This window comes from Capra hircus, chromosome 25 (assembly GCF_001704415.2).
Source record: "Capra hircus breed San Clemente chromosome 25, ASM170441v1, whole genome shotgun sequence".
Classification (NCBI taxonomy): Eukaryota; Metazoa; Chordata; class Mammalia; order Artiodactyla; family Bovidae; genus Capra; species Capra hircus.
This window is the reverse complement of record NC_030832.1, coordinates 27,250,411-27,270,408: the sequence shown is the minus strand read 5'-3', so window position 1 is coordinate 27,270,408 and position 19,998 is coordinate 27,250,411. Positions and strand designations below refer to the sequence as shown.

Below are 19,998 nucleotides of genomic sequence, written 5' to 3'. Positions count from 1 at the left end.
CCAGAAAGATAAGGATGAGTGAAGAAAGAGGAAGAAGCTGGGCACTCGTGCACTGGCCAAAAAAACAAAACAAAACAGAAAGCAAAAGGATTGTCTTTGCTCAAACTTTCACAGCTGACAAGAGATTTTGCTGGAATAAAAACAAAATCTTCATATTTCATTTATAGCTAAATTCTGTGGGGAAAAAAAGGGGGGAAATGAAAACCTGCCATTGGGAAACAAGAAAGAGCAGAAATGAGGTGGTCTGAGTAAGAGGGGTTGGGTCTGAAGTGTCGGTGATAAGCCTTATCTCCTGAATTTCTCTTCAAGAGACCATTGCAACTCCCATCTAGATGCTCCACGGTCAGCCCTCAGTTCCCAGCCATGGCTGCAGCCCACAGAGGTGAGATGGCATGACTGTCTAGTCTGACGGACAGGTAGCAGGCTGGCTTCCTGAACTGGTCCCTCTAGATGATGGGTGAGTTTTTTAAGCCGGTTGCTACAGGCTGTGGGGTCAGAGTTCTGTGTCTACCCACTGTCCATCTGTGAATTCAGTCTCTCTGTTTAGGAAATGTGAAGTGGCCACATATAGTAGGGTTTCCCTCGTGGCTCAGGTGGTCAAGAATCCGCCTGCAATGCAGGACAACTGAGTTTGATCCTTGCTGGGGAAGATCTCCTGGAGAAGGGAGTGGCAACCCACTCCAGTTTTCTTGCCTGGAGATTCGCATGGACAGAGGAGCCTGGTGGGCTACAGTCCATGGGGTCACGACTGAGCAGCTAAGCACACACGCGCGGGCATATAGTCAGGTACTATATGAGCCCGAAGAAATGTATTAGAATGCAGGAAAACAGGTTTTACTTGCTTTTGGCTGCTTTGTGTCTTCATTGCTGCACGCAGACTTCCTCTGTTTGCGGTGAGCCAGGGCGACTCCCTAGTTGCAGTGCGCGGGCTTCTCATTTCTGTGGCTTCTCTTGTTGCACAGCACACAGGCTTCAGCAGTTGTGGCTCACAGGCTTAGTTGCCCTGCAGCATGTGGAATCTTCCTGCAGCAGGGGTGGAACCCGTGTCCCCTGCACTGACAGGCCACTTAACCACTGGACCACCAGGAAAGTCTGGGGAACAGATTTTTTGAGAGCTCTGTCTCCTGGTAGAGAGCTTGAGAACAGGAAGCTGGGTAATCCAGGCCTATTCGTTCATTTACTCAACACATATATTTAGCAATTGTTTGTTCCAGGTTCCAGATCTTGTCCTAAGAAAGTGAGTCTCGTGCCGTGTGGGCAAAGACTGGGACTGAGAGAGAGTATGGGGGAACACAGATACATGCTGATCTGTCCCAGTAGATCATGTTGCGGCCTCAATCCCAATGTAATTACTAATCACATTCCCTTTCAAGTCTTCCCTGGTGACTCAGATAGTAAAGAATCTGCCTGCAATGCAGGAGATCTGAGTTCAATCCCTGGTTTGGAAAGATACCCTGGAGAGGGGGATGACAACACACTCCAGTATCCTTGCCTGGAGAATTCCTTGGACAGAGGAGCCTGTTGGACTATAGTCCATGGGGTTGCAAAGAGTCAGACACGACTGAGCAACGAACACACTTCACTTTCAAAAGGGTCCTAGTTGGTCAGCCTAAATATGGTGCCTTTGAGAAATACGAGGTTGAGAGGGGAGGGCAGGAGCAGATGAGCTACAGAGGTAAGCAGAGGCCAGTGCACGCAGGGCCTCAGAGGTCCCTTTAAATATAACAGGCTCGGCCTCAGAGGCACGAGTGGTCCATGGAGTGAGCTGTCCTGCTTACAGGGCGACTCTGCCAAGCAGTCACCTTGTTTTGTCAAACATTTCCCATTTTTCAAGAGAAACTATAAACCTGAATTTCCGTGAGAAACCTCTCCCTTTTAAAAGGTCAGGAACTAATCAAAAACAAGGAAACAAAACCATGAGTGCTAAATAAAACCTGAAGTCTGGATTTGCCCCAAGGATTGTCAGTTAGAAATCTCTTTTCTAAACTGTAAGTATTAATATCAAGAGCTAGAATTAAGATTGCCAGGAAAAATATCTACAACCTCAGATATGCAGGTGATACTACTCTAATGGCAGGAAGGGAAGAGGAACTAAAGATGAACAACCTCTTGATGAGGGTGAAAAAGGAGAGTAAAAAGCCTGGTTTGAAAATCAGCATCCAGAAAACTAAGATCATGGTATCTGGTCCCATCACTTCATGGCAAATGGATGGGGGAAATGTAGAAGCAGAGACAGCTTTTATTTTCTTGGGCTGCAAAATCACTGTGGACAATGACTACAGCCATGAAATTAAAAGACACTTGCTCCTCGGAAGGAAAGCTATGTCAAACCTAGATAGCATGTTAAAAAGCAGAGACATCACTCTGCTGACAAAGGTCCATATAGTCAAAGCTATGGTTCTTCTAGTAACCATGTATGTATGTGAGAGTTGGACCATAAAAAAGGCTAAGCAACAAGGAACTGATGCTTTCAAAGTGTGGTGCTGGAGAAGACTCTTGAGAGTCCCTTGGACTGCAAGGAGATAAATCAGTCAATCTCCAAGGAAATCAACCCTGAATATTCCTTTCTTGGAAGGACTAATGCTGAAGCTGAAGCTCCCATATTGTGGCCATCTGATGCAGAGAGCCAACTCACTAGAAAAGACCCTGATGTTGGGAAAGACTGAGGGCAGGAGGAGAAGGGGGCAACAAAGGATGAGATGGTTAGATACTATCACCGACTCAATGGACATGAATTTGAGCAAACTCCGGGAGATACTGGAGGACAGAGGCGCCTGGCATCCTGCAGGGGTCACAAAAAGTCAGGCTTAGCAACTAAACAACAGCTAAGTAAGAAAAGAAGGGTGGAGGTTGCAGAGATTTATTCTGAACCAAGGGATCCCCAAAAGTAAAACCAAGGACAGACTTTCCCAGGTTTATCTGATTCTTCACCAGAGATTTATGGTCCTGTTTATTAGTAACTTTGGGGTCATGCTAGGGTAATCTGTCACTAGAAATAATTTACTTTTTAACCCATCATTAAGCTCCTCCTAGCTGGCTGAATTCAACACAAGCTTCCAACTCAAAGAGGCTATGTGGACTTTGAGCCTTGATTGCTTGTCCAAGGACTGCTGCCTGGAGGTACAGAGGCCCTCTTTTCCTGGGTCAGTTAAGGACTCTGGAGATCTTGAGGTCTTTTTTCTTTCAATTTAAGGAGGAAGAAAGTCATTTTAAGGGTTCTGAAGTCAGAAAAAGAAATTGTGTAGAACCATTTCAAGGCGGACTTCCCTGGTAGCTCAGGTGAAGAATTTGCCTGCCAATGCAGGAGACATGGGTTCAATCCCTGGGTCAGGAAGATCCCCTGAAAAAGGAAATGGCAACCCACTCCAGTACTTTTGCCTGGGAAATCCTATGGACAAAGGAGCCTGGAGAGCTAATAGTCCATGGGGTTGCGAAGAGTCAGACATGATTCAATGACTGAATAGCAACAAAGATAGAAAGGGCCATTGTCTTATGGGTCACCCTTTGATGACATCTTATTGCATTTTGAATAAAACTGAAACTCCTCACTCTGGCTCACAAAGCACATATGCCCAGGCTCCCGTCCACTCTTCCAGCCCTGACTCTGCTGCCCTCTAACTGGAAGGCTCCTGCCCCTACTTGAGTCAGGGGTCACCTCCCCCAGGAATCTTCCCTAACCTGTCCTCTGTCCTATCACATCTGGAACAGATGTCCATCTAAGCCATAACTTCCTTGTCTCTCAATGAACTGCATGTACTTGCCATTTTTATCAACCTCCCTCACGCCTGCTGCAGGCCATTCCTCTGAGGCCGTCAGGACAGCTAAAGAGAAAAGCTACGGAACCAGACTGTGCCAGGTTTGAATCCCACCTCCATCCCTTCCTTATCTGTATGAAAAGTGAAAGTGTTAGTTGCTCAGTCCCATCCGACCCTTTGTGACCCCATGGACTGTAACCTGCCAGGCTCCTCTGTCCATGGGATTCTCCAGGCTGGAATGCTGGAGTGAGTAGCCATTCTCTTCTCCAGGGGACCTTCCTGACCCAGGGATGGAACTGCAGATTCTTTACCATCTGAGCCACCAGGGAAGCCCCACTTAGCGTATGACCTCAAGCAATTAGGATAATCTTGCAAAGTGAAATTCAGAGTAAATACCAAGATATGGCCACTTAGCAGGACTGGTGTGACAAGTAGGGTGGGTGCTAAGGGCAGAGTGGTGGGCGCTGTATTGGCGAAGGTTGGGAGAAGGGCAGTGGGAGAACTCCCCAGAGGAGGGAAGGCTACCTAGAAACAGGTAACAAAACTTCACCTGTACACACTCGGGAAAGCAAGTGCTATTGGTGCCCTGCCCTGATCCCTGCAGGCCGTGCCAGGCTATGCTCTCTTGGTTAGCTCCCTTGGTGGATTTCCAACCGGCAGCATCTGCAGCCCTTTCTCTGGCCACCAGAGCCCGCTCTGCCTACATTCAGAGCTGGCTGGAAGTGTCAGGGAATTAACACTTCCTTCTCCACTAACAGCACTCTCAGCCAATAACTATGGGGCATGGTATATCCATTGAAAAAGACCCTGATGCTGGGAAAGATTGGAGGCAGGAAGAGAAGGGGACGACAGAGGACAAGATGGTTGGAAGGCATCACTGATTCAATGGACATGAGTCTGAGCAAACTCTGGGAGACGGTGAAGGACAGAAAAATCCTGGTGTCCTGCAACCCATGAGGTTGCAAAGAATCAGACAAAACTTAGCAACTGAACAACAGCATGGTACATCTGTCTGTGTACCTTCTCTGCACAAGTAGGAAGTGTCGAGGTGGGTGTTCTACTTTATCTCCCAGACGTCCTCAGCCGAGTTACACTTGACAAGCTCATAGTGGTACCTCTGTTGATAATACACCCTTTACTGTCTGCCTTTCCCTCCCAGCTCACGTTCCTTCCCTATTGGTATTCGCTGGGGTCTCTCTTAAATAAGTATCTTTCACTCAATTCTTCTCTTGGGATTGCCTCTCAGATAACTCAAATTTCTGGGAATGTATCTTATAAATTAGCTTACACATACGCAAAAACCACATACATTCAATTTATTAATCCACCATTTTTGTCACTGTGAGATTGGAAATAATATATCTCCCGGGCTTAGGATCCACCCACATAGTAGAATACAGAGCCACTATATAAAAGAATGAGAAAGTACTTTATATTTCGATTAAAAAAACAATGTCAGAGCCATATTCATGAAAAAAGCAAGATGTAGAACAGTATAAATAAAGCATGATGTCATTTGTATCAAAAAAGTTGTATGTGTGTGTTTGCATATCCCTAGAATCATTGTATAAAAAGAGGAAAAAAAAAAGAATCTTACCGAAGGAGACCTCCAAACACATAACCTAGACTACCCTTTACAAGAAACCTGAATGGCTGGGAGATCAGGGTGGAAAGGAGAACATTTTCATCATACACCTTTGCACGTTTTTTGACTTTGATACTACAGACAGGTTCATCTATTCAAAACATAAAAGTGCCATTAAAATAATAAATAAGTGAGTACACAAAGAAAAGTGCACCATTGTGCACTGAACACATCAGCTCTAGTGTGGAATGGCTCAGCCCCAGCTGCTCGGGCTCCTGCCAGCCTGCAGGCTCACCCACCAAAGTAGGTCCTACCTCCTTCAGGGGAGAGCGCAGGAGGATTTGTTGGCCTTCCCTTTGTGTTTACTGGCAAGAGCTGCCATCACCTCTGCCCCCAAGGAAGAACCAGTGGCACCTTCATCCACACACAAGGATGCCCAAGCAACTCGCTTTGGCCCCAGACTTTGTGCCGAAGGCACTTATCTTGGTTCAAGAGTGATCTAAGCCACACACACAACTCACACTCATGAGCGCATGCACACACACACACACGCCTGTGCACACAGATGAGAATGGCAACCCACGCAGGTCGCTCCTGAGTGAAACGTCACAGCCCCGATTTCCTAACAGAGGTGTCCACCCAGCAGCCTGGGCACCCGCTGTTTGGTTGCATCATGTCCTGTCTGCTGCAAGGGAGGCCACTTGTGGGGAAGGAGCTGCTACTGGGGGGTGGCCGCATCGGGACCAGCTTCAGTCATCATGTCCTTGTACTGTCGTTTGAAGAAGCCGAGCTGTGGAGGCAGAAGCAAGTGAGTGAGGGCACCCACGCTGGGGGAGGGGGGTGGGTGAAAGCCACACAGGACAGGCAGGGAGACCGCGGGACCAAGAGATGCAAAGAAAAAACGCGGCAGGGTGTAGGAGAGCCCTGGGGAAAATGGAACAGGAAGGGCATTGCTATTGGGAAAGGAAAGAAATAGAGAACATAAGGACTACTCCTTATATAGTGATTGTACCAGAGACCATTCCAAGTTCCTAGAGTTATGAAGCCAATGACCTCCACAAAATGGGTATTTTCCTAGTAACTCTGACGGTAAAGAATCTGCCTGCAATACAGGAGACGCAGGTTCAATCCCTGGGTCAGGAAGAAGGAAATGGCCATCCACTCCAGTATTCTTACCTGGAGAATTCCATGGACAGAGAAGCCTGGTGGGCTACAACCCATGGGGTGGCAAAGAGTTGGACACAACTGAGCGACATTCACTTACACTTAGTCTCATTGTACGGTTGAAGAAACTGAGGTTCTGTGACACCCCCCACCCCAGGTCACCCAACTGGCAGCAGAAGGGGGAGTTGGCAGTGCTGAGTGAGAAGCAGCGGGGTGGGGAGGGGAGCGGGCAGGAAGAGGGTCCTGGGGGAGTTACCTTGTACAGACCGGCAGAGATGAGGGCCAGGAGCACAAGCCCCCCTACCGAGCTGCCCACGATCAGCGGGACAGGGTTATGTATTTCGTAGGACTCCACCTTGGTCTCTGTCTGGAGCAGGGAGAGGGGGAGGGGTACACCAGAGGAGAAAGACTCTGGGTTTCTGGGGGTTCCCCAGTCAGACCTTGTTGCTCCCTGAACCCCATGCCTAACCCCTCCCTGTCCCCTGTCCCCTCCAGGCCCAGCACTCACTCCTCCTGCCCACTCTTCTCTCTCCCCCACAAGCCCAGCCTCCTCTCCTGCCTCTAATGGTCGCTCTGTGTCCCAGACACACACCTGGGCCATCACAAACGCGTCCTGCCCTGGAAGCAGGGTGAACTCTGACTCATCAAATAAGATCTCTGCTTTGCTCACAACTTGAAGGTGGTTGTGTGAAGTCTGTGGGAGAGAGAGAGGATGGGAGCTGGACCCCTAGGCCCTGAAGGATCATGACTCATGCCCAGCCGAGCCTCAGGCCCCCACAGACCTTGATGTACCAGTCAAATGAGAGGTTGCTCTGGAGGGTGACCTTGAACTCCTCCTGGACGCCAAAGGAGGGGATGGTACACTGGATTCTCTGGCAGACGGCAACGGAGCAGTTCTGGGGAAGGGGGGGAAGAGACAGGTGAGCATGAAAGCTGGATGCGGGCCATGCCCTGTGAGCCCAGGCTGCTCAGTTGAGAGGTGGTAGTGAGCACGGGGAAGGGGTGGCCCAGAGTCTGCGTGCAGCCCGAGGTCGGGGCTTAGTCTCACCAGCATTGGGCTCTTCTTAAGCTCCGCCAGGAAGTCAGAGTGACGAGGGGCAACCTCTGTGGTGTGACATCCACTGGACATGTTCTGAGGAAAAGGGACACGGTGAGGAAGGGATTGAAGTAAGGCTCCTGGGTCCACCCTCCAGGTCAGGAGAGGGTCGGGAATGGCTCCACAGTTCAACGAAGAAGCAGAAACGATTTTAGGAAAGACCAGGGGGCTGTGGAGGGAGGAGCTGGGCCCACTCCTCAGAGCTGGCTGGGCTTACCTGGGAAAAGGTGACTTGGGGCTGGGACCACACGGTCACCTTGTTCAGCCGGATGGGGATCCAGAAGACCACACTGATGGGCAGTTTCTTCCGGCCCAGGTTGTTGAACTGTGTGGTGGGGGAAGGGTGGGTACTGGGGCTCTGGCTTTTCCACCCCCACCAGCAACTAGAATCAGGTTCCCCACTCCCGAACATCAGGGGAGTCCTGGGAGGGGGCCCAGGACTGAATAAGGCCTCACAGACCCAAGCACCCTGCCTTCTGATGCTTTCTGAGAGGCAGGAGAGTGTAATGGTTAAACACCCACTCCTGAGCCAAACAGCAGCAGCTCTCCCACTTACTAGGGGTGACAATGGGGGATGCGTTCTGTTAAACTCTCTGAGCCCCAATTTCTTCATCTATAAACTGGGGGAGACCACAGTGCCTCCGTCACAGAGTCATTAGGAAGATGAAGAAAAAAGTAATTACATGCATGTGTGTGTACACATGCGTGCTCAGTCACTTCAGTCCTATCTGGCTCTTTGTGACCCTATGGACTGTATCCTGCCAGGCTCCTCTATCCATGGGGATTCTCCAGGCAAGAATACTGGAGAGGGTTGCCGTGCCCTCCTCCAGGGGATCTTCCCGACCCAGGGATTGAACCTGGTCTCCTCCACTGCAGACAGATTCTTTACTGTGGAGCCACCGAGAAGTCCCATGTATATACGTATGTGTGTGTGTACATGTGTGATGCATGTGCTTGTGTGTGTGTGGAGTCAGAGCAAGCTTAGAACAGAGCCTGGCCCAAAGCAGGTACCTCATGCGTGTTTCCCATCATTATTATTTTTTGTTTTGACAACACAACATGTGAGATCTTTGTTCCCTGACAAGGACCGAACTGGTGTGCCCTGCAGTGGAAGAGTGCAACTTTTTTTAAAGATTGTTTGATGTGGACCATTTAAAAAAGTCTTTATTGAATCTGTTAAAATACTACTTCTGATTCACGTTTGGGTTTTTTGCCCTGAGGCATGTGGGATCTTAGTTTCCTGTCTAGGGATCAAACTTGTGTCCCATGCAGTCAAAGCACGGAGTCTTAACCACTGGACCCCAGGGAAGTCCCTCCCATTGTTCTTTCCTGTCATCCTGGTTTCCCTCCCCAGGCTCCTTCTCCACTCCCCACCTGATACTGATGCTTCATAACGTGTCTGGTCTTCTCTGAGGCTGTGAAGTTGAGATATTTGGTGGAGGCCTCAAGGCTGATGGGAGAAAGAAGGGGCAGGAGGTGACAGAGCATCAGGGGAGTCCTGGGAAGGGGTCTCGGGCTAAAGGTGTTAAGGGGAGAACAGGCACACAGGAAACGCAACTGAGAGAGCGAGAGCACGATGGTGTGCAAGGACTGTGTCAGGCGACCTGCATCGTGCGCCAGTTTGGCCCCCCAACACACATACAAAGGCACACGTGTGCACACATAACTTCAGACACACACAAGCACACGCACACAGACTCGCACACAGATGCTCGATGCACCATGTCCAGCCCAGGGGTGAAAGCAGAGCAAAAAGCCCCGGAAGCCAGTACCTGGTGACCACCATGTACACAGCGTATTTCACAGGCAGCTCCAGCTGAAAGTGAGTTTTGTTGTTCCCCGGCATGTTGTTTTCACTGAAGGGAAACAGAGAGCTCTGACCAGCTCTTGAGAATTGAGAATCAGCCTTTCCTTCTCCTATCTCTCCCTCACCCTCTAGCACCAACCAACCACTGAGTCCTGTCCTCTCAGCATCTTAAACACTGTCCTTAAAATCCTAAAGAGGAAATAGAAATTGTAGGGAAGACCAGGGCTGCCCCGTGGAGTTCAGGCCCATCCCAACTCACCTGGATGGATGCCTGGAGCACCTTCTTTTTCTCACTGGTCCCCTGAACTCAAAACCACTCCTGCCCTAATCCCCCGCCCTCCTGGAGAGAGATCTTTCTAGCATGCAAAGGTGATCACGTCCTGTCCCTCCCAAGTTCAACTGCAAACTCCCTAATAGCACCTGTCAGTCATTACATGAAATGGGCCATATCTAACCAAGTCCTTCAACTCTGCCTCTTGAGCTCAAACTTAGCCTGACGTTTGCCGTATCCAGGCATGGCTTGGTTCACACTTTCTTCTCTCTATATTTCTGCCTACCTTCAATTTGTGCCTTTGTTGGGGTTCCCTGGTGGCTCAAATGGTAAAGAATCTGCCTGCAATGCAGGAGACCCGGGTTTGATCCCTGGGTTGGGAAGATCCCCTGGAGAAGGGAATGGCTACCCACTCCAGTATTCTTGGCTGGAGAATTCCATGGACAGAGGAGCCTGGTAGGCTATAGTCCATGGGGTCACAAACAGTTGGACATGACTGAAAGACTAACACTTTCTTTCACTTTTTCTGGCTAACTCACAGCCCAAATGAATCTTCCTCTCTGAACACCAAACCCCCAACAACACTGGACATCATTCATCTCATACTGTATGGTAACCCTCAACTTTCCTGTCCATCCTTGCCACTAAATTATAACCTTCATGAGGCAGGAACCACAGCCATCTTGTCTGTTGCTATCCCATCAGCCTGGGCAACATGCCTGGCATGTGCTGGGTGCTCAGTTGGCATTTCTTGAGTGAATGAATGAGCTGAAGGGAGAACCAGTGGGGAGAGGGCAATGGTCCACCATCAGCAAGGGGCTGGGACCTCAAAACTGATGATGTGGTGGGAAGCCAGGCATAGCTCACCTGGTAACATTGGCCTTGAGAAGTAGCTTGTTTCCAAAGTAAGTATCAGGGTTCACGTCAAATGTGACATTAAAGGTGATCTGGAGTTGGAGAAAGGAGAGACAGTGACAAGAGTAAGAAGAGAAGAAACATCCCAGATGTTCATCAGCTGAAGAATGGGTAAATAAAATGTGGTACATCCGTACAACAGAGTGTTATTCAGCGATAAAAAGAATCAGAGTATTAATACATCTTGCAACATGGGTAACCCTGGAAAGTGTGATGCTCAAAGAAGCCATCATATTGTATGATTCCATTTATATGAAATATCCAGAACAGGTGAATCTCAAGACAGAAAATAGATTAGTGGTTGCCTAGAACTGGGACAGATGGGAAGACATGGGCTGATGGCCAAAGGGAGCAAGGTGTTTGGGGGGGGGGGCGTGGTTATAAAATACTCTAGAGCTACCCAGGTTGTCCAGGGGTCAAGAATCTGCCTTGCAATGCAGGGGACTCGAATTCAATACCTGGTCGGGGAATTAAGATCCCACATTCCTTGGAGCAACTAAGCCCAAGTGCTACAACTACTGAGCCTGTGGACCACAACTAGAGAGTTCATGAGCTGCAGTGAAAGATCCTCATGATGCATGAGGATCCCCACATGCTACAGCTAAGACCCAATGCAGCCAAACAAATAAGTAATATTTTAAACATTAAATTAAAAATATAATACTCTAAAATTGATCACGCTGATGAATGCACAACTTTGTGAACATTTCAAAAGCCACTGGATTGTATACTTTTCTCAATTTATTTATTTATTCATTTTTGACTGCATCAGGTCTTGGGGTGTGTGGGCTCTCTAGCTGTGGCACTTGAGCTTAGATTGCCCAGTGGCATGTGGCATGGGATCTTTGTTCCCTAACGCAAGATCAAACCCGTGTCCCCTACATTGCAAGTCAGATTCTCAACCACTTGACTGTCAGAGAAGTCCCTGGACCATATACTTTAAATGTTTGTGTTAGTCGTTCAGTCGTGTCTGACTCTTTGTGACCCCATGGACTATATAGCCTGTTAGGCTCCTCTGTCCATGGAATTCTCCAGGCAAGAATACTGGAGTGGGTTGCCATTCCCTTCTCCAGGGAATCTTCCCAACCCAGGAATCAAACCCAGGTCTCCTGCATTGCAAGCAGATTCTTTATTGTCTGAGCTGCCAGGGAAGCCCAATGGGTGTAGCGTAATGGTAGATGGATTTTATCTCAGCAAGAGTTTTTTTCAAAAAAAAAAAAAGAAGAGCGAGAGAAAGAAAGATCTACTTTTAAAAAGAAGAAGAAGGGAATTCCCTGATGGTCCAGTGGTTAAGATTTCACATTTTCATTGCCAAGGGCCTGAGTTCAATACCTGGTCTGGGAACTAAAATCTCACAAGCCATGCAGTGTGGGAAAAAGGAGAAGAACTAGGGAAGAATTCAGAAGAAAAGAAAGGAGGAAAAGGGAGGAGGAGCCAGCAGTCTGACCTCCGAGTTGTCTGGGAAAATGGGGTGGTTTATGCCGCAGCTTAATCTCCTCAAGATTCCAAACCCTTCAGTGGAGACATCAGACTCACAGGCCAGGCGCCAGAATCGATGTGAGCGCTGGTTCTGGAAGGCCAGGGAGGCAGAGCTGGTGAAGTCAACTGGCAGCCACGGGGCAGGGCAAGCAAAGTCAGATAGAGCCTGAGAAGGGTTTGGCTACCTGGCTGCTTGACACCCTTCGGAAGGACAAGCCAGATGGGTAGAAGAAGGTGACCTGAGTTCTGTAGGAGTCCTCGCCCTCGTTTCTTACAGTCACCGTCACGTTCAAGTCCCGGGGACCACCCACCACCAGGGTGTCCAGGCTGTGGAAGGAAGAAGCCAGGCCATGAGAGGCTGGGGGCTTCCCTGCAGTGAATGTGCTCTGTAGGGAAGGAGGCGCAGGCACTGGGAGAGAGAAGATAGTGGATGAGGCGGCAGCAGCTGCTCTGCGCCAGGCTCCCTTGCGGGCCAGGAGGAGAACAGAGCACCAGGTCACGGTGCAGGTTTAGGGGTAAAAACGAGGACAGAGAACTCACCCCATAAAATTGAAGGTAATGCTGAGGTCATCCTGGCAGACGGTGTCATTGCCACAGTTCTTCTCAAAGGGAAGCTGCCAACACGGAATATGAGAAAAACAAAAGGAAATCGGGACAGGATGTGAAACGAAACAGTAAAGTGAAACCTTGAAATAAAGTGAAAATGTTAGTTGCTCAGTCGTGTCCGACTCTTTGGTACCCCATCCTGCCAGGCTCTTCTTGCCTGTGGGATTCTCCAAGCAAGAATACTGGAGTGGGTTGCCCTTTCCTGCTCCAGGGGATCTTCCCGACTCACCGAGGCTGTGAAGAGTCTCAGAGCATCCACACCCAGCACTGGCCTGAGGCCCCCATAATTGTGCGCAGGCTCCCCCACCAGAGAGAAGTTGAGGCGCAGAGAAATGGGGGTCACTGAGTCCTCTACACAATCCTGCGAGACAGTGGGGGGTTGGTGATCCAGCCTTCTCAGCTTCACAAGCCCACCCCCTGCTTGGCAGACCCAGGAGGGTAGTCACCCCCTGCTCACCAGTAACCGGAGCGTCAGGGTCTCGCATTTCTGACTCAGCCTCAGCGTCTCTACGTGTCTGCGTGTGCTGTTCTGCGTGTCATCAAAGATGGCCAGGGAATGGGGGCGACCTGGGTCCAGAGCCAGGTCATAGGTGATAGTGCTCTGGGTATCTCCTGAAGGGGCGAGGAAGAATGGTGGTAAGGAGCCTGGCTTTGGAGTCAGACTGGCAACAGGTGGAGGCCCTGTTCCTCTGCTCCCCAACTGACCAACTTTGGCCACATCAGCTGACCTCTCTGTGTCTCTCAGTTCCTTATTTTAAAAAATTATTTCCGTATTGATTTGGCTGAGCCAGGTCTTAATTGCAGCACACAGGATCTTTTAGTTGTGGAAATAGTGGCAACTTTTGTTTTCCTGGGCTTCAAGATCACTGCAGTCATGAAATTAAAAGACACTTGCTCCTTGGAAGAAAAGCTACGACAAACCTAGAAAGCATATTAAAAAGCAAAGACACCACTCTGCTAACAAAGGTCCATCTAGCCAAAGCTATGATTTTTCCAGTAGTCATGCATGGATGTGAGACTTGGACCATAAAGAAAGCAGAGCACTGAAGAACTGATGCTTTTGAACTGTGGTGCTGCAGAAGACTCTTGACAGTCCCTTGGACTGCAAGGAGATCCAATCTGTCATTCCTAAAGGAAATCAACCCTGAATATTCATTGGAAGGACTGATGCTGAAGCTGAAGCTCCCACATTTTGGCCACCTGATGCAAAGAACCAACTCATTGGAAAAGACCCTGATGTTGGGAAAGATTGAGGACAGGAGGAGAATGGGGCAACAGAGGATAAGATGTCCGGAGGGCATCACCAACTCAATGGACATGAATTTGAACAAACTACGGGAGATGGTGAGAGACGGAAGCTTGGCATGCTGCAGTTCATGGGGTCACAAAGAGTCAGATACAACTTAGGGATTGAACAACAACATGGGGTCTTTTTGCAGCATATGGGATCTAATTCCCTGACCAAGGATCAAACCCTGGCCTCCGCATTAGAAGCGCAGTGCCCTAACCACTGGACAGCCAGGAAAGTTCCTCCTTATTTTTAAATTGAAGATAATAATTTTATCTTCCCAACAGTGAAAATAAAATTGTGCCTATGAAGCATTTAGCTTAGTGCCTGCCACATAACAAGTGCTCAGTAAATAATAGCTTTTGTTACAAGCTAGAAAATTAAGTATATTTTTAAAGTATATTGCTTTTCACTTTTTTCTCTTTGTCTTTGTTCTTCAGAAGTTTGTACCTTGGGATGCTACAGTGTCTAGTGTTGTGGGCATTGGTGTAATGTACCAATTTATGGTTCCTTTTATATTTATCTTGCTCTGTCTTGGTAGAGAATCTTGATGTCTTTCACCAGTTTTAGAAAAGTCTTTACCACCATTTCTTTTTTAAAATTATATTTTATATTGAAGTATAGATGATTAACAGTATTGTTTTAGTTTCAAGTATACAGCAAAATGATTCAGTTATACGTATATATATTTTTCAGCTTATTTTCCATTATAGGTTAAATAAGATATCGATTAAATATAATTATCTCTGCCATACAGTAAATCCTTGTTTACCTATTTTATATATAGTAATGTATATCTGTTTGTTCTGCTCCTAATCTGCTATTAAATGTATTGAATTCTCAACTCCATTCCATGTGTTTTTCAGTGCTAGCGTTTCCATTTAACTCACAAAATCCAAATTTTTTTAATGAAGTTCTCCGTCCTTTCCTCTTTTTTCTTGAAGATATTAATTTTAGTTATATTTTAAATTCTGATTTGATAATTCTAATATCTGAATCATCTGTGGGTCTATATCTATTGTCTGTTGTTTCTCTTGCTTGCCCGTCTCAATGGACATTTTTCCAACAGAAGGACCAAGGTGTTCTTCAAGGCCCCACTCAAATCTCTGCTTCCCCAGCAGCTGGATTTCTTTTCAACTCATTAGCTCTCCAGTTGCTCTCTTCCACTGAGTTTCTGGAAGTATTGACCTGGACATGCATGACTTAGAAGTCAGCCAATGACTTGTATGGAATTTCCATGTAGATTTTGGGGGATCTTCTCTGTAATTCTCTACTCTCCAAAACTTCACTCTCAATTTCTAGCCGTGTTGTTTGCCCCAAACCCTGACTGCTGTCTCCTCAGTCCAGTAAGATTATTGCTAGAAAACTAATTTTATCTCCTCCCCTTGTTTCTCTCTAGAACCACCATTACTCTTTCTAAACCCAAGCACAATGCCACTCAGAATAGAGACAAGGGAGGAAGTCAAGTTAGTTGTGATGGAATACATGTCTGAATGCTTTGTGAGTTCATGTTTAGCTTCATCAACTCAGTCTCCTCTTTGAACAAATTATTGTTGTTTAGTAGCTAAGTCATGTCCAACTCTTTGCAACCCCATGGACTATGTAGCTTGCCAAGCTCCTCTGCCCATCTCTCAGTTAAAAAATATATATCTGGTTAGTTCACAGGGTGGGGCCTTTCATTCTATAGGGAACTGAGATTGTAAGGAAGTGCCAGAGACTTACTTCTTTGGTGGTGTTTTTCTGGGCCTCCCCACCCATGCCCTAGCAGGGGAACCATCTGCTTACACCATCCAAGCTTGAAGAAGGCTATCAGAGCCCATCAATGTCCCTAGTCATTTAACCTCTTGAAATTCACCCACCCAGCCTCACCTTCTCCCAGCCGGTCCCATGTGCTCTTGCGAACTTGGAGGCAGACTTTGACCTTCCCAGCAATCTGGCCTTTTACCACTGGGTCACGACATTCATACACATTCCTCTTCACTTCCTTGGGTGTGAACTCCATCGTCACCTCAACTTTCAGCACAGGCTGTGACCTGGGGGGAAGCCAGAGGACCATCAGGGGCCATCATACAGCAAACACACTCCTTAAAAAGAAGATACCTGGTATGTTCTCACCTTAGCAGCAGCACATGCCCCTGAGCCCCGACAGCCAAGTCTACCAGTCCATCCATTGTGAGGTCCTGGCCCCCACTCAGTGACTGCCCAAAATACTGAAGCCTGGGGGAGATCTGTGAGCCTGTGATCCGCTGACGGTAGAAAAGAGGAGGAGAGAAAGAGGTGGGAAAGAACAGAGAAAAGAGTAACTCAGTCTCCCAGGGTGACCCAAGGAGAGATTGTCTGGGCTCCACTCAAGTCACACCTCCCACAATTTCTTAAAAAATTAAGGTAACTATTCAGGTTTAAATCACAACCTTGAGATGATATCAAAAATTTCCATAATTGCTGGGTTTTCCAGGGAAAATAAGAAGCTTCACAGGAAAGAAGAGACAGTATACTCTTTGACTAAGCTGAATCTCTTGATTCAGTTGGATCTCTCTTACGTGGTCAGGAAAATGCAAACACTCTGTATTGATGTAACCAAAAGTATCATATAAATTTAATGTGGGGGTGGGATGCAAAGCATGTGAATATCTGGAAAGAGAGGCCTCAAAGAGAGCTCAGGCCTCACCTTCCATAGTAGGAAGTCAATGCAAAAACAAAAGTCAAGCAGCAGCGATATAACTGTGTCCTTGGCAAGTACGGAGAATCATTGAAAGAGCTGAAAGTGGTTTCCTCAAAAGGAGGAAAAACAAAGAGGAAATCACAGTGTGGGTAGGAAAATTGTTACTTTTCATAATAAGCTGTTAGGAACAATTTTGACCCTTCAATCTATGTGGAAAATTAACACCGAAAGGATCAGTTCAGTTCAGTCACTCAGTCGTGTCCGACTCTTTGTAACCCCATGGACTGCAACACACCAGGCTTTCCTGTCCATCACCAACTCCTGAAGCTTACTCAAACTCATGTCCATAGAGTCAATGATGCCATCCAACCATCTCATCCTCTGTCGTCCCCTTCTCCTCCTGCCTTCAATCTTTCCCAGCATCAGGGTCTTTTCCAGTGAGTCAGTTCTTCGCATCGGGCAGCCAAAGTATTGGAGTTTCAGCTTCAGCATCAGTCCTTCCGATGAATATTCAGGACTGATTTCCTTTAGGATGGACTGGTTGGATCTCCTTGCAGTCCAAGGGACTCTCAAGAGTCTTCTCCAACACCACAGTTCAAAAGCATCAATTCTTTGGTGCTCATTCTTTATAGTCCAATTCTCACATCCATGCATGACTACTGGAAAGATCATAGCTTTGACTATACAGACCTTTGTTGGTGAAGTAATGTCTCTGCTGTTTAATATGCTGTCTAGGTTAGTCATAGCTTTTCTTCCAAGGAGCAAGCATCTTTTAATTTCATGGCTGCAGTCACCATCTGCAGTGATTTTGGAGCCCCTCCCAAAAATAAAGTCTAACTGAAAGGATAAGAGCCAAATATACTAAGAAATTTTAAAAGTGACTTTGTCATGTACTTAATGTCGGTGAAGTGTGTACACTTAAAAATGGTTAAGGTGGTGAGTTTTAGGTCATGTTTGTTTTACTGCCATTTTTTAAGTGAATTTGTCAACTGGAAAGAAGAATGAGGAAGTGCAGGATGCTGGAAATGTGCTATATTTTCATCTGGGTGGTGCTTACTCGGGTTCACAGATGTGAAAATTCAACACTTAAGATTTGTGTGTTTACTGAACATACATTATACTGCAAATTTTTTGAGAAAAAATTATTTTATCCTATTGGGAGGAAGCTTTGTTTTGAAATTATATAATATGGTAGTTGAGAGATCCACAGGACATTTGCTTGTTGAAATACTGACTACCCCAGGTTCCAGTCATAGAAAAAGAACAAGTAAAAATTACAAACAGTAGAACAATAAGCTTGCATGATCCTTTTTGCATTTATTTTTAATTCCAAAGTCTGTGGTGTGGGAGAGGAGAATGTGAGTGGAGTAGGAGTGTGTGTATGGGCGTGAGTCGATGTGGGTGTATGGGGGTTGTGGGTGGGTCTGAGTGTGGATGTGAGTGGATGTGGGGATGGGTGGGGATGGGTGTATGGGGGTGTGGGTGAGGGTGGGTGAATGTGTGGACCCTCCCCTTACTCTTGTTTTCCTTTCCAGGGCAAGTTCTGGTAAAGATAAAAGGGCAGAAGGAGCTAGGGCTTTCACTGTTTACTTTAGATCTTTTAACTTATACAAGCATGTAAAGTGTTGTAATAAAAATAAAGTAAAACCAGACCCTTCAAATCCCATTTGCACAAAGAAACAACAGATGCCAATGAGAAAAAGTCTTAACTATAATATTTACAAAATTGTGGAAAGAGGTTCCATGACACAGAGGGGAGAACGTGAGGAGTGCTGGGCTGTAAACTAAAGAATGTGTGTCTGCTGAAGCCCTCAAGCCCTAGAAGCCTGTATTCTGCAACAAGAGAAGCCATTTCAATTAGAAGCCCATGCATCGCACCTAGAGAATAACCCCTGCTGGCCACAACTAGAGAAAAACTGGAAAAGCAATGAAGATTCAGTGCAGCCATAAATAAATAAGTAAAATTATTTTTTTTAAGGAGTGTGTGAAAAATGCTAGGGCTGACATAGTATAATAGTCCATACACTAGAATGGGCAAAATTGATTTACGGTTGAAAATAATTGGAACAGTAGCTTCCTCTAGGATGGAGTGGGGTCAAAAATTGACTGGGAGAGAACAGGTGGGAACTTTCTAAAGTGATGATGTTCGGTACAGTAAGTGAAATTGCTCAGTTGGGTCCGACTCTTTGTAACCCCATGGACTGTAGCCTGCCAGGCTTCTCTGTCCATGGAATTTTACAGGCATGTACCTTCATAGAATTATTGGGGGTTGTTTGTTTGGTTTTTGTTTGTCTGGTCATACCACACAGCTTTCAGGGTCTTAGTTCCCCAATCAGGGATTGAACCCAGGCCATGGCAGTGAGAGCACTGAGTCATAACCTCTGGACAGCCAGAGAATTCCCAGGATTGTGGGTTATATTTTTCAAAATTCATCGACTGGCCAAAGATCTGTGCATTTCCTGTCTATACATTTTATCTTAAAACAACGGTAAGCAAATATTAAATTCTAGTTAATGATATACATGGTGAGGCATTTAGGGGTGAAGTTGGACTGGTGTTGCAAATTACTTTGAAATGCATTTTAAAATGTGGTGAACTGATGAACAGGTAGAAAAGGATGACTACAAGGATGGAGATGTGAAAAAGTAAATTTAGTAAAATATTCATAGTAGATTTTAGCTTATAAATACATGGATGTTCACTGTACATTGAAATTTTTCTTAATAAAATGGACAAATTTTACTGATGCCTGGGGCTCTGTCCATACATGCTTCAGTCATGTCTGACTCTTTGCCACCCTATGGACTGTAGCCCACCAGGCCCTTACATCCATGGGATACTCCAGGCAAGAATACTGGAGTGGGTTGCCATGCCCTCCTGCAAGAGATCTTCCTGACCCAGGGATCAAACCCATGTCTCCTGCATTGGCAGATGGGTTCTTTACTGCTGGAGCCACCTGGGAAGCCCCTGGAGCCCTGACCTCAGATCAATTAAATCAGAACCCTTACTGGCAGGGCCTATGCACCCATTTTTTAAGAACTTCAGGTGATGTTAGTGGGGTTGAACCTTGTGAGGGATTTGGCAGGAGTGACGAAGAAACAGAGAAAGGACATAAGAAAAATTTGGGGGGGGGAATGCTGGAAAAAAGTCAGAGACCAGAAGACTGGATGGCCTCAGTGGGCTGTAAGGGAGAAAGCCAGACTGTGGGGGTCCCTTTAGACAGTGGGCTTCATCTGGCAGGAAAGAGGAAGCCTCTTCAGGAGGAAACCCGTTGTGGCAATCAACATTCAAGTGACCAGCCATCAGGATCAGCTACACAATTTGCAGGACTCCATGGGGGGGAAACAATGTAGGATTCCTTATTCGAACG

At 46.9% G+C, this 19,998-nt stretch overlaps 1 protein-coding gene across 3 annotated transcripts in view; it reads right to left on the bottom strand.

The window, feature by feature from the left end:
- Window positions 5,053–19,998, bottom strand: part of ITGAM (integrin subunit alpha M) — a 44,089-nt gene continuing 29,143 nt past the window's right edge. The window contains exons 15-30 of one of the 3 annotated variants that reach the window (XM_005697735.3): window positions 16,082–16,212; window positions 15,836–15,999; window positions 13,136–13,290; window positions 12,908–13,039; window positions 12,613–12,686; window positions 12,258–12,399; window positions 12,041–12,163; window positions 10,546–10,625; window positions 9,373–9,456; window positions 8,975–9,050; window positions 7,818–7,925; window positions 7,553–7,636; window positions 7,287–7,400; window positions 7,097–7,198; window positions 6,761–6,871; window positions 5,053–6,130 (exon numbers count right to left, since the gene is read on the bottom strand). In XM_005697735.3, coding sequence (XP_005697792.2) covers window positions 6,059–6,130; window positions 6,761–6,871; window positions 7,097–7,198; window positions 7,287–7,400; window positions 7,553–7,636; window positions 7,818–7,925; window positions 8,975–9,050; window positions 9,373–9,456; window positions 10,546–10,625; window positions 12,041–12,163; window positions 12,258–12,399; window positions 12,613–12,686; window positions 12,908–13,039; window positions 13,136–13,290; window positions 15,836–15,999; window positions 16,082–16,212 — 1,752 coding nt within the window. In that variant the 3' untranslated portion in view covers window positions 5,053–6,058. Of the gene's footprint in view, window positions 6,131–6,760; window positions 6,872–7,096; window positions 7,199–7,286; window positions 7,401–7,552; window positions 7,637–7,817; window positions 7,926–8,974; window positions 9,051–9,372; window positions 9,457–10,545; window positions 10,626–12,040; window positions 12,164–12,257; window positions 12,400–12,612; window positions 12,687–12,907; window positions 13,040–13,135; window positions 13,291–15,835; window positions 16,000–16,081; window positions 16,213–19,998 lie in introns of those variants that run through there. The other 2 variants (XM_013974831.2, XM_018040558.1) reach the window with 2 other exon arrangements.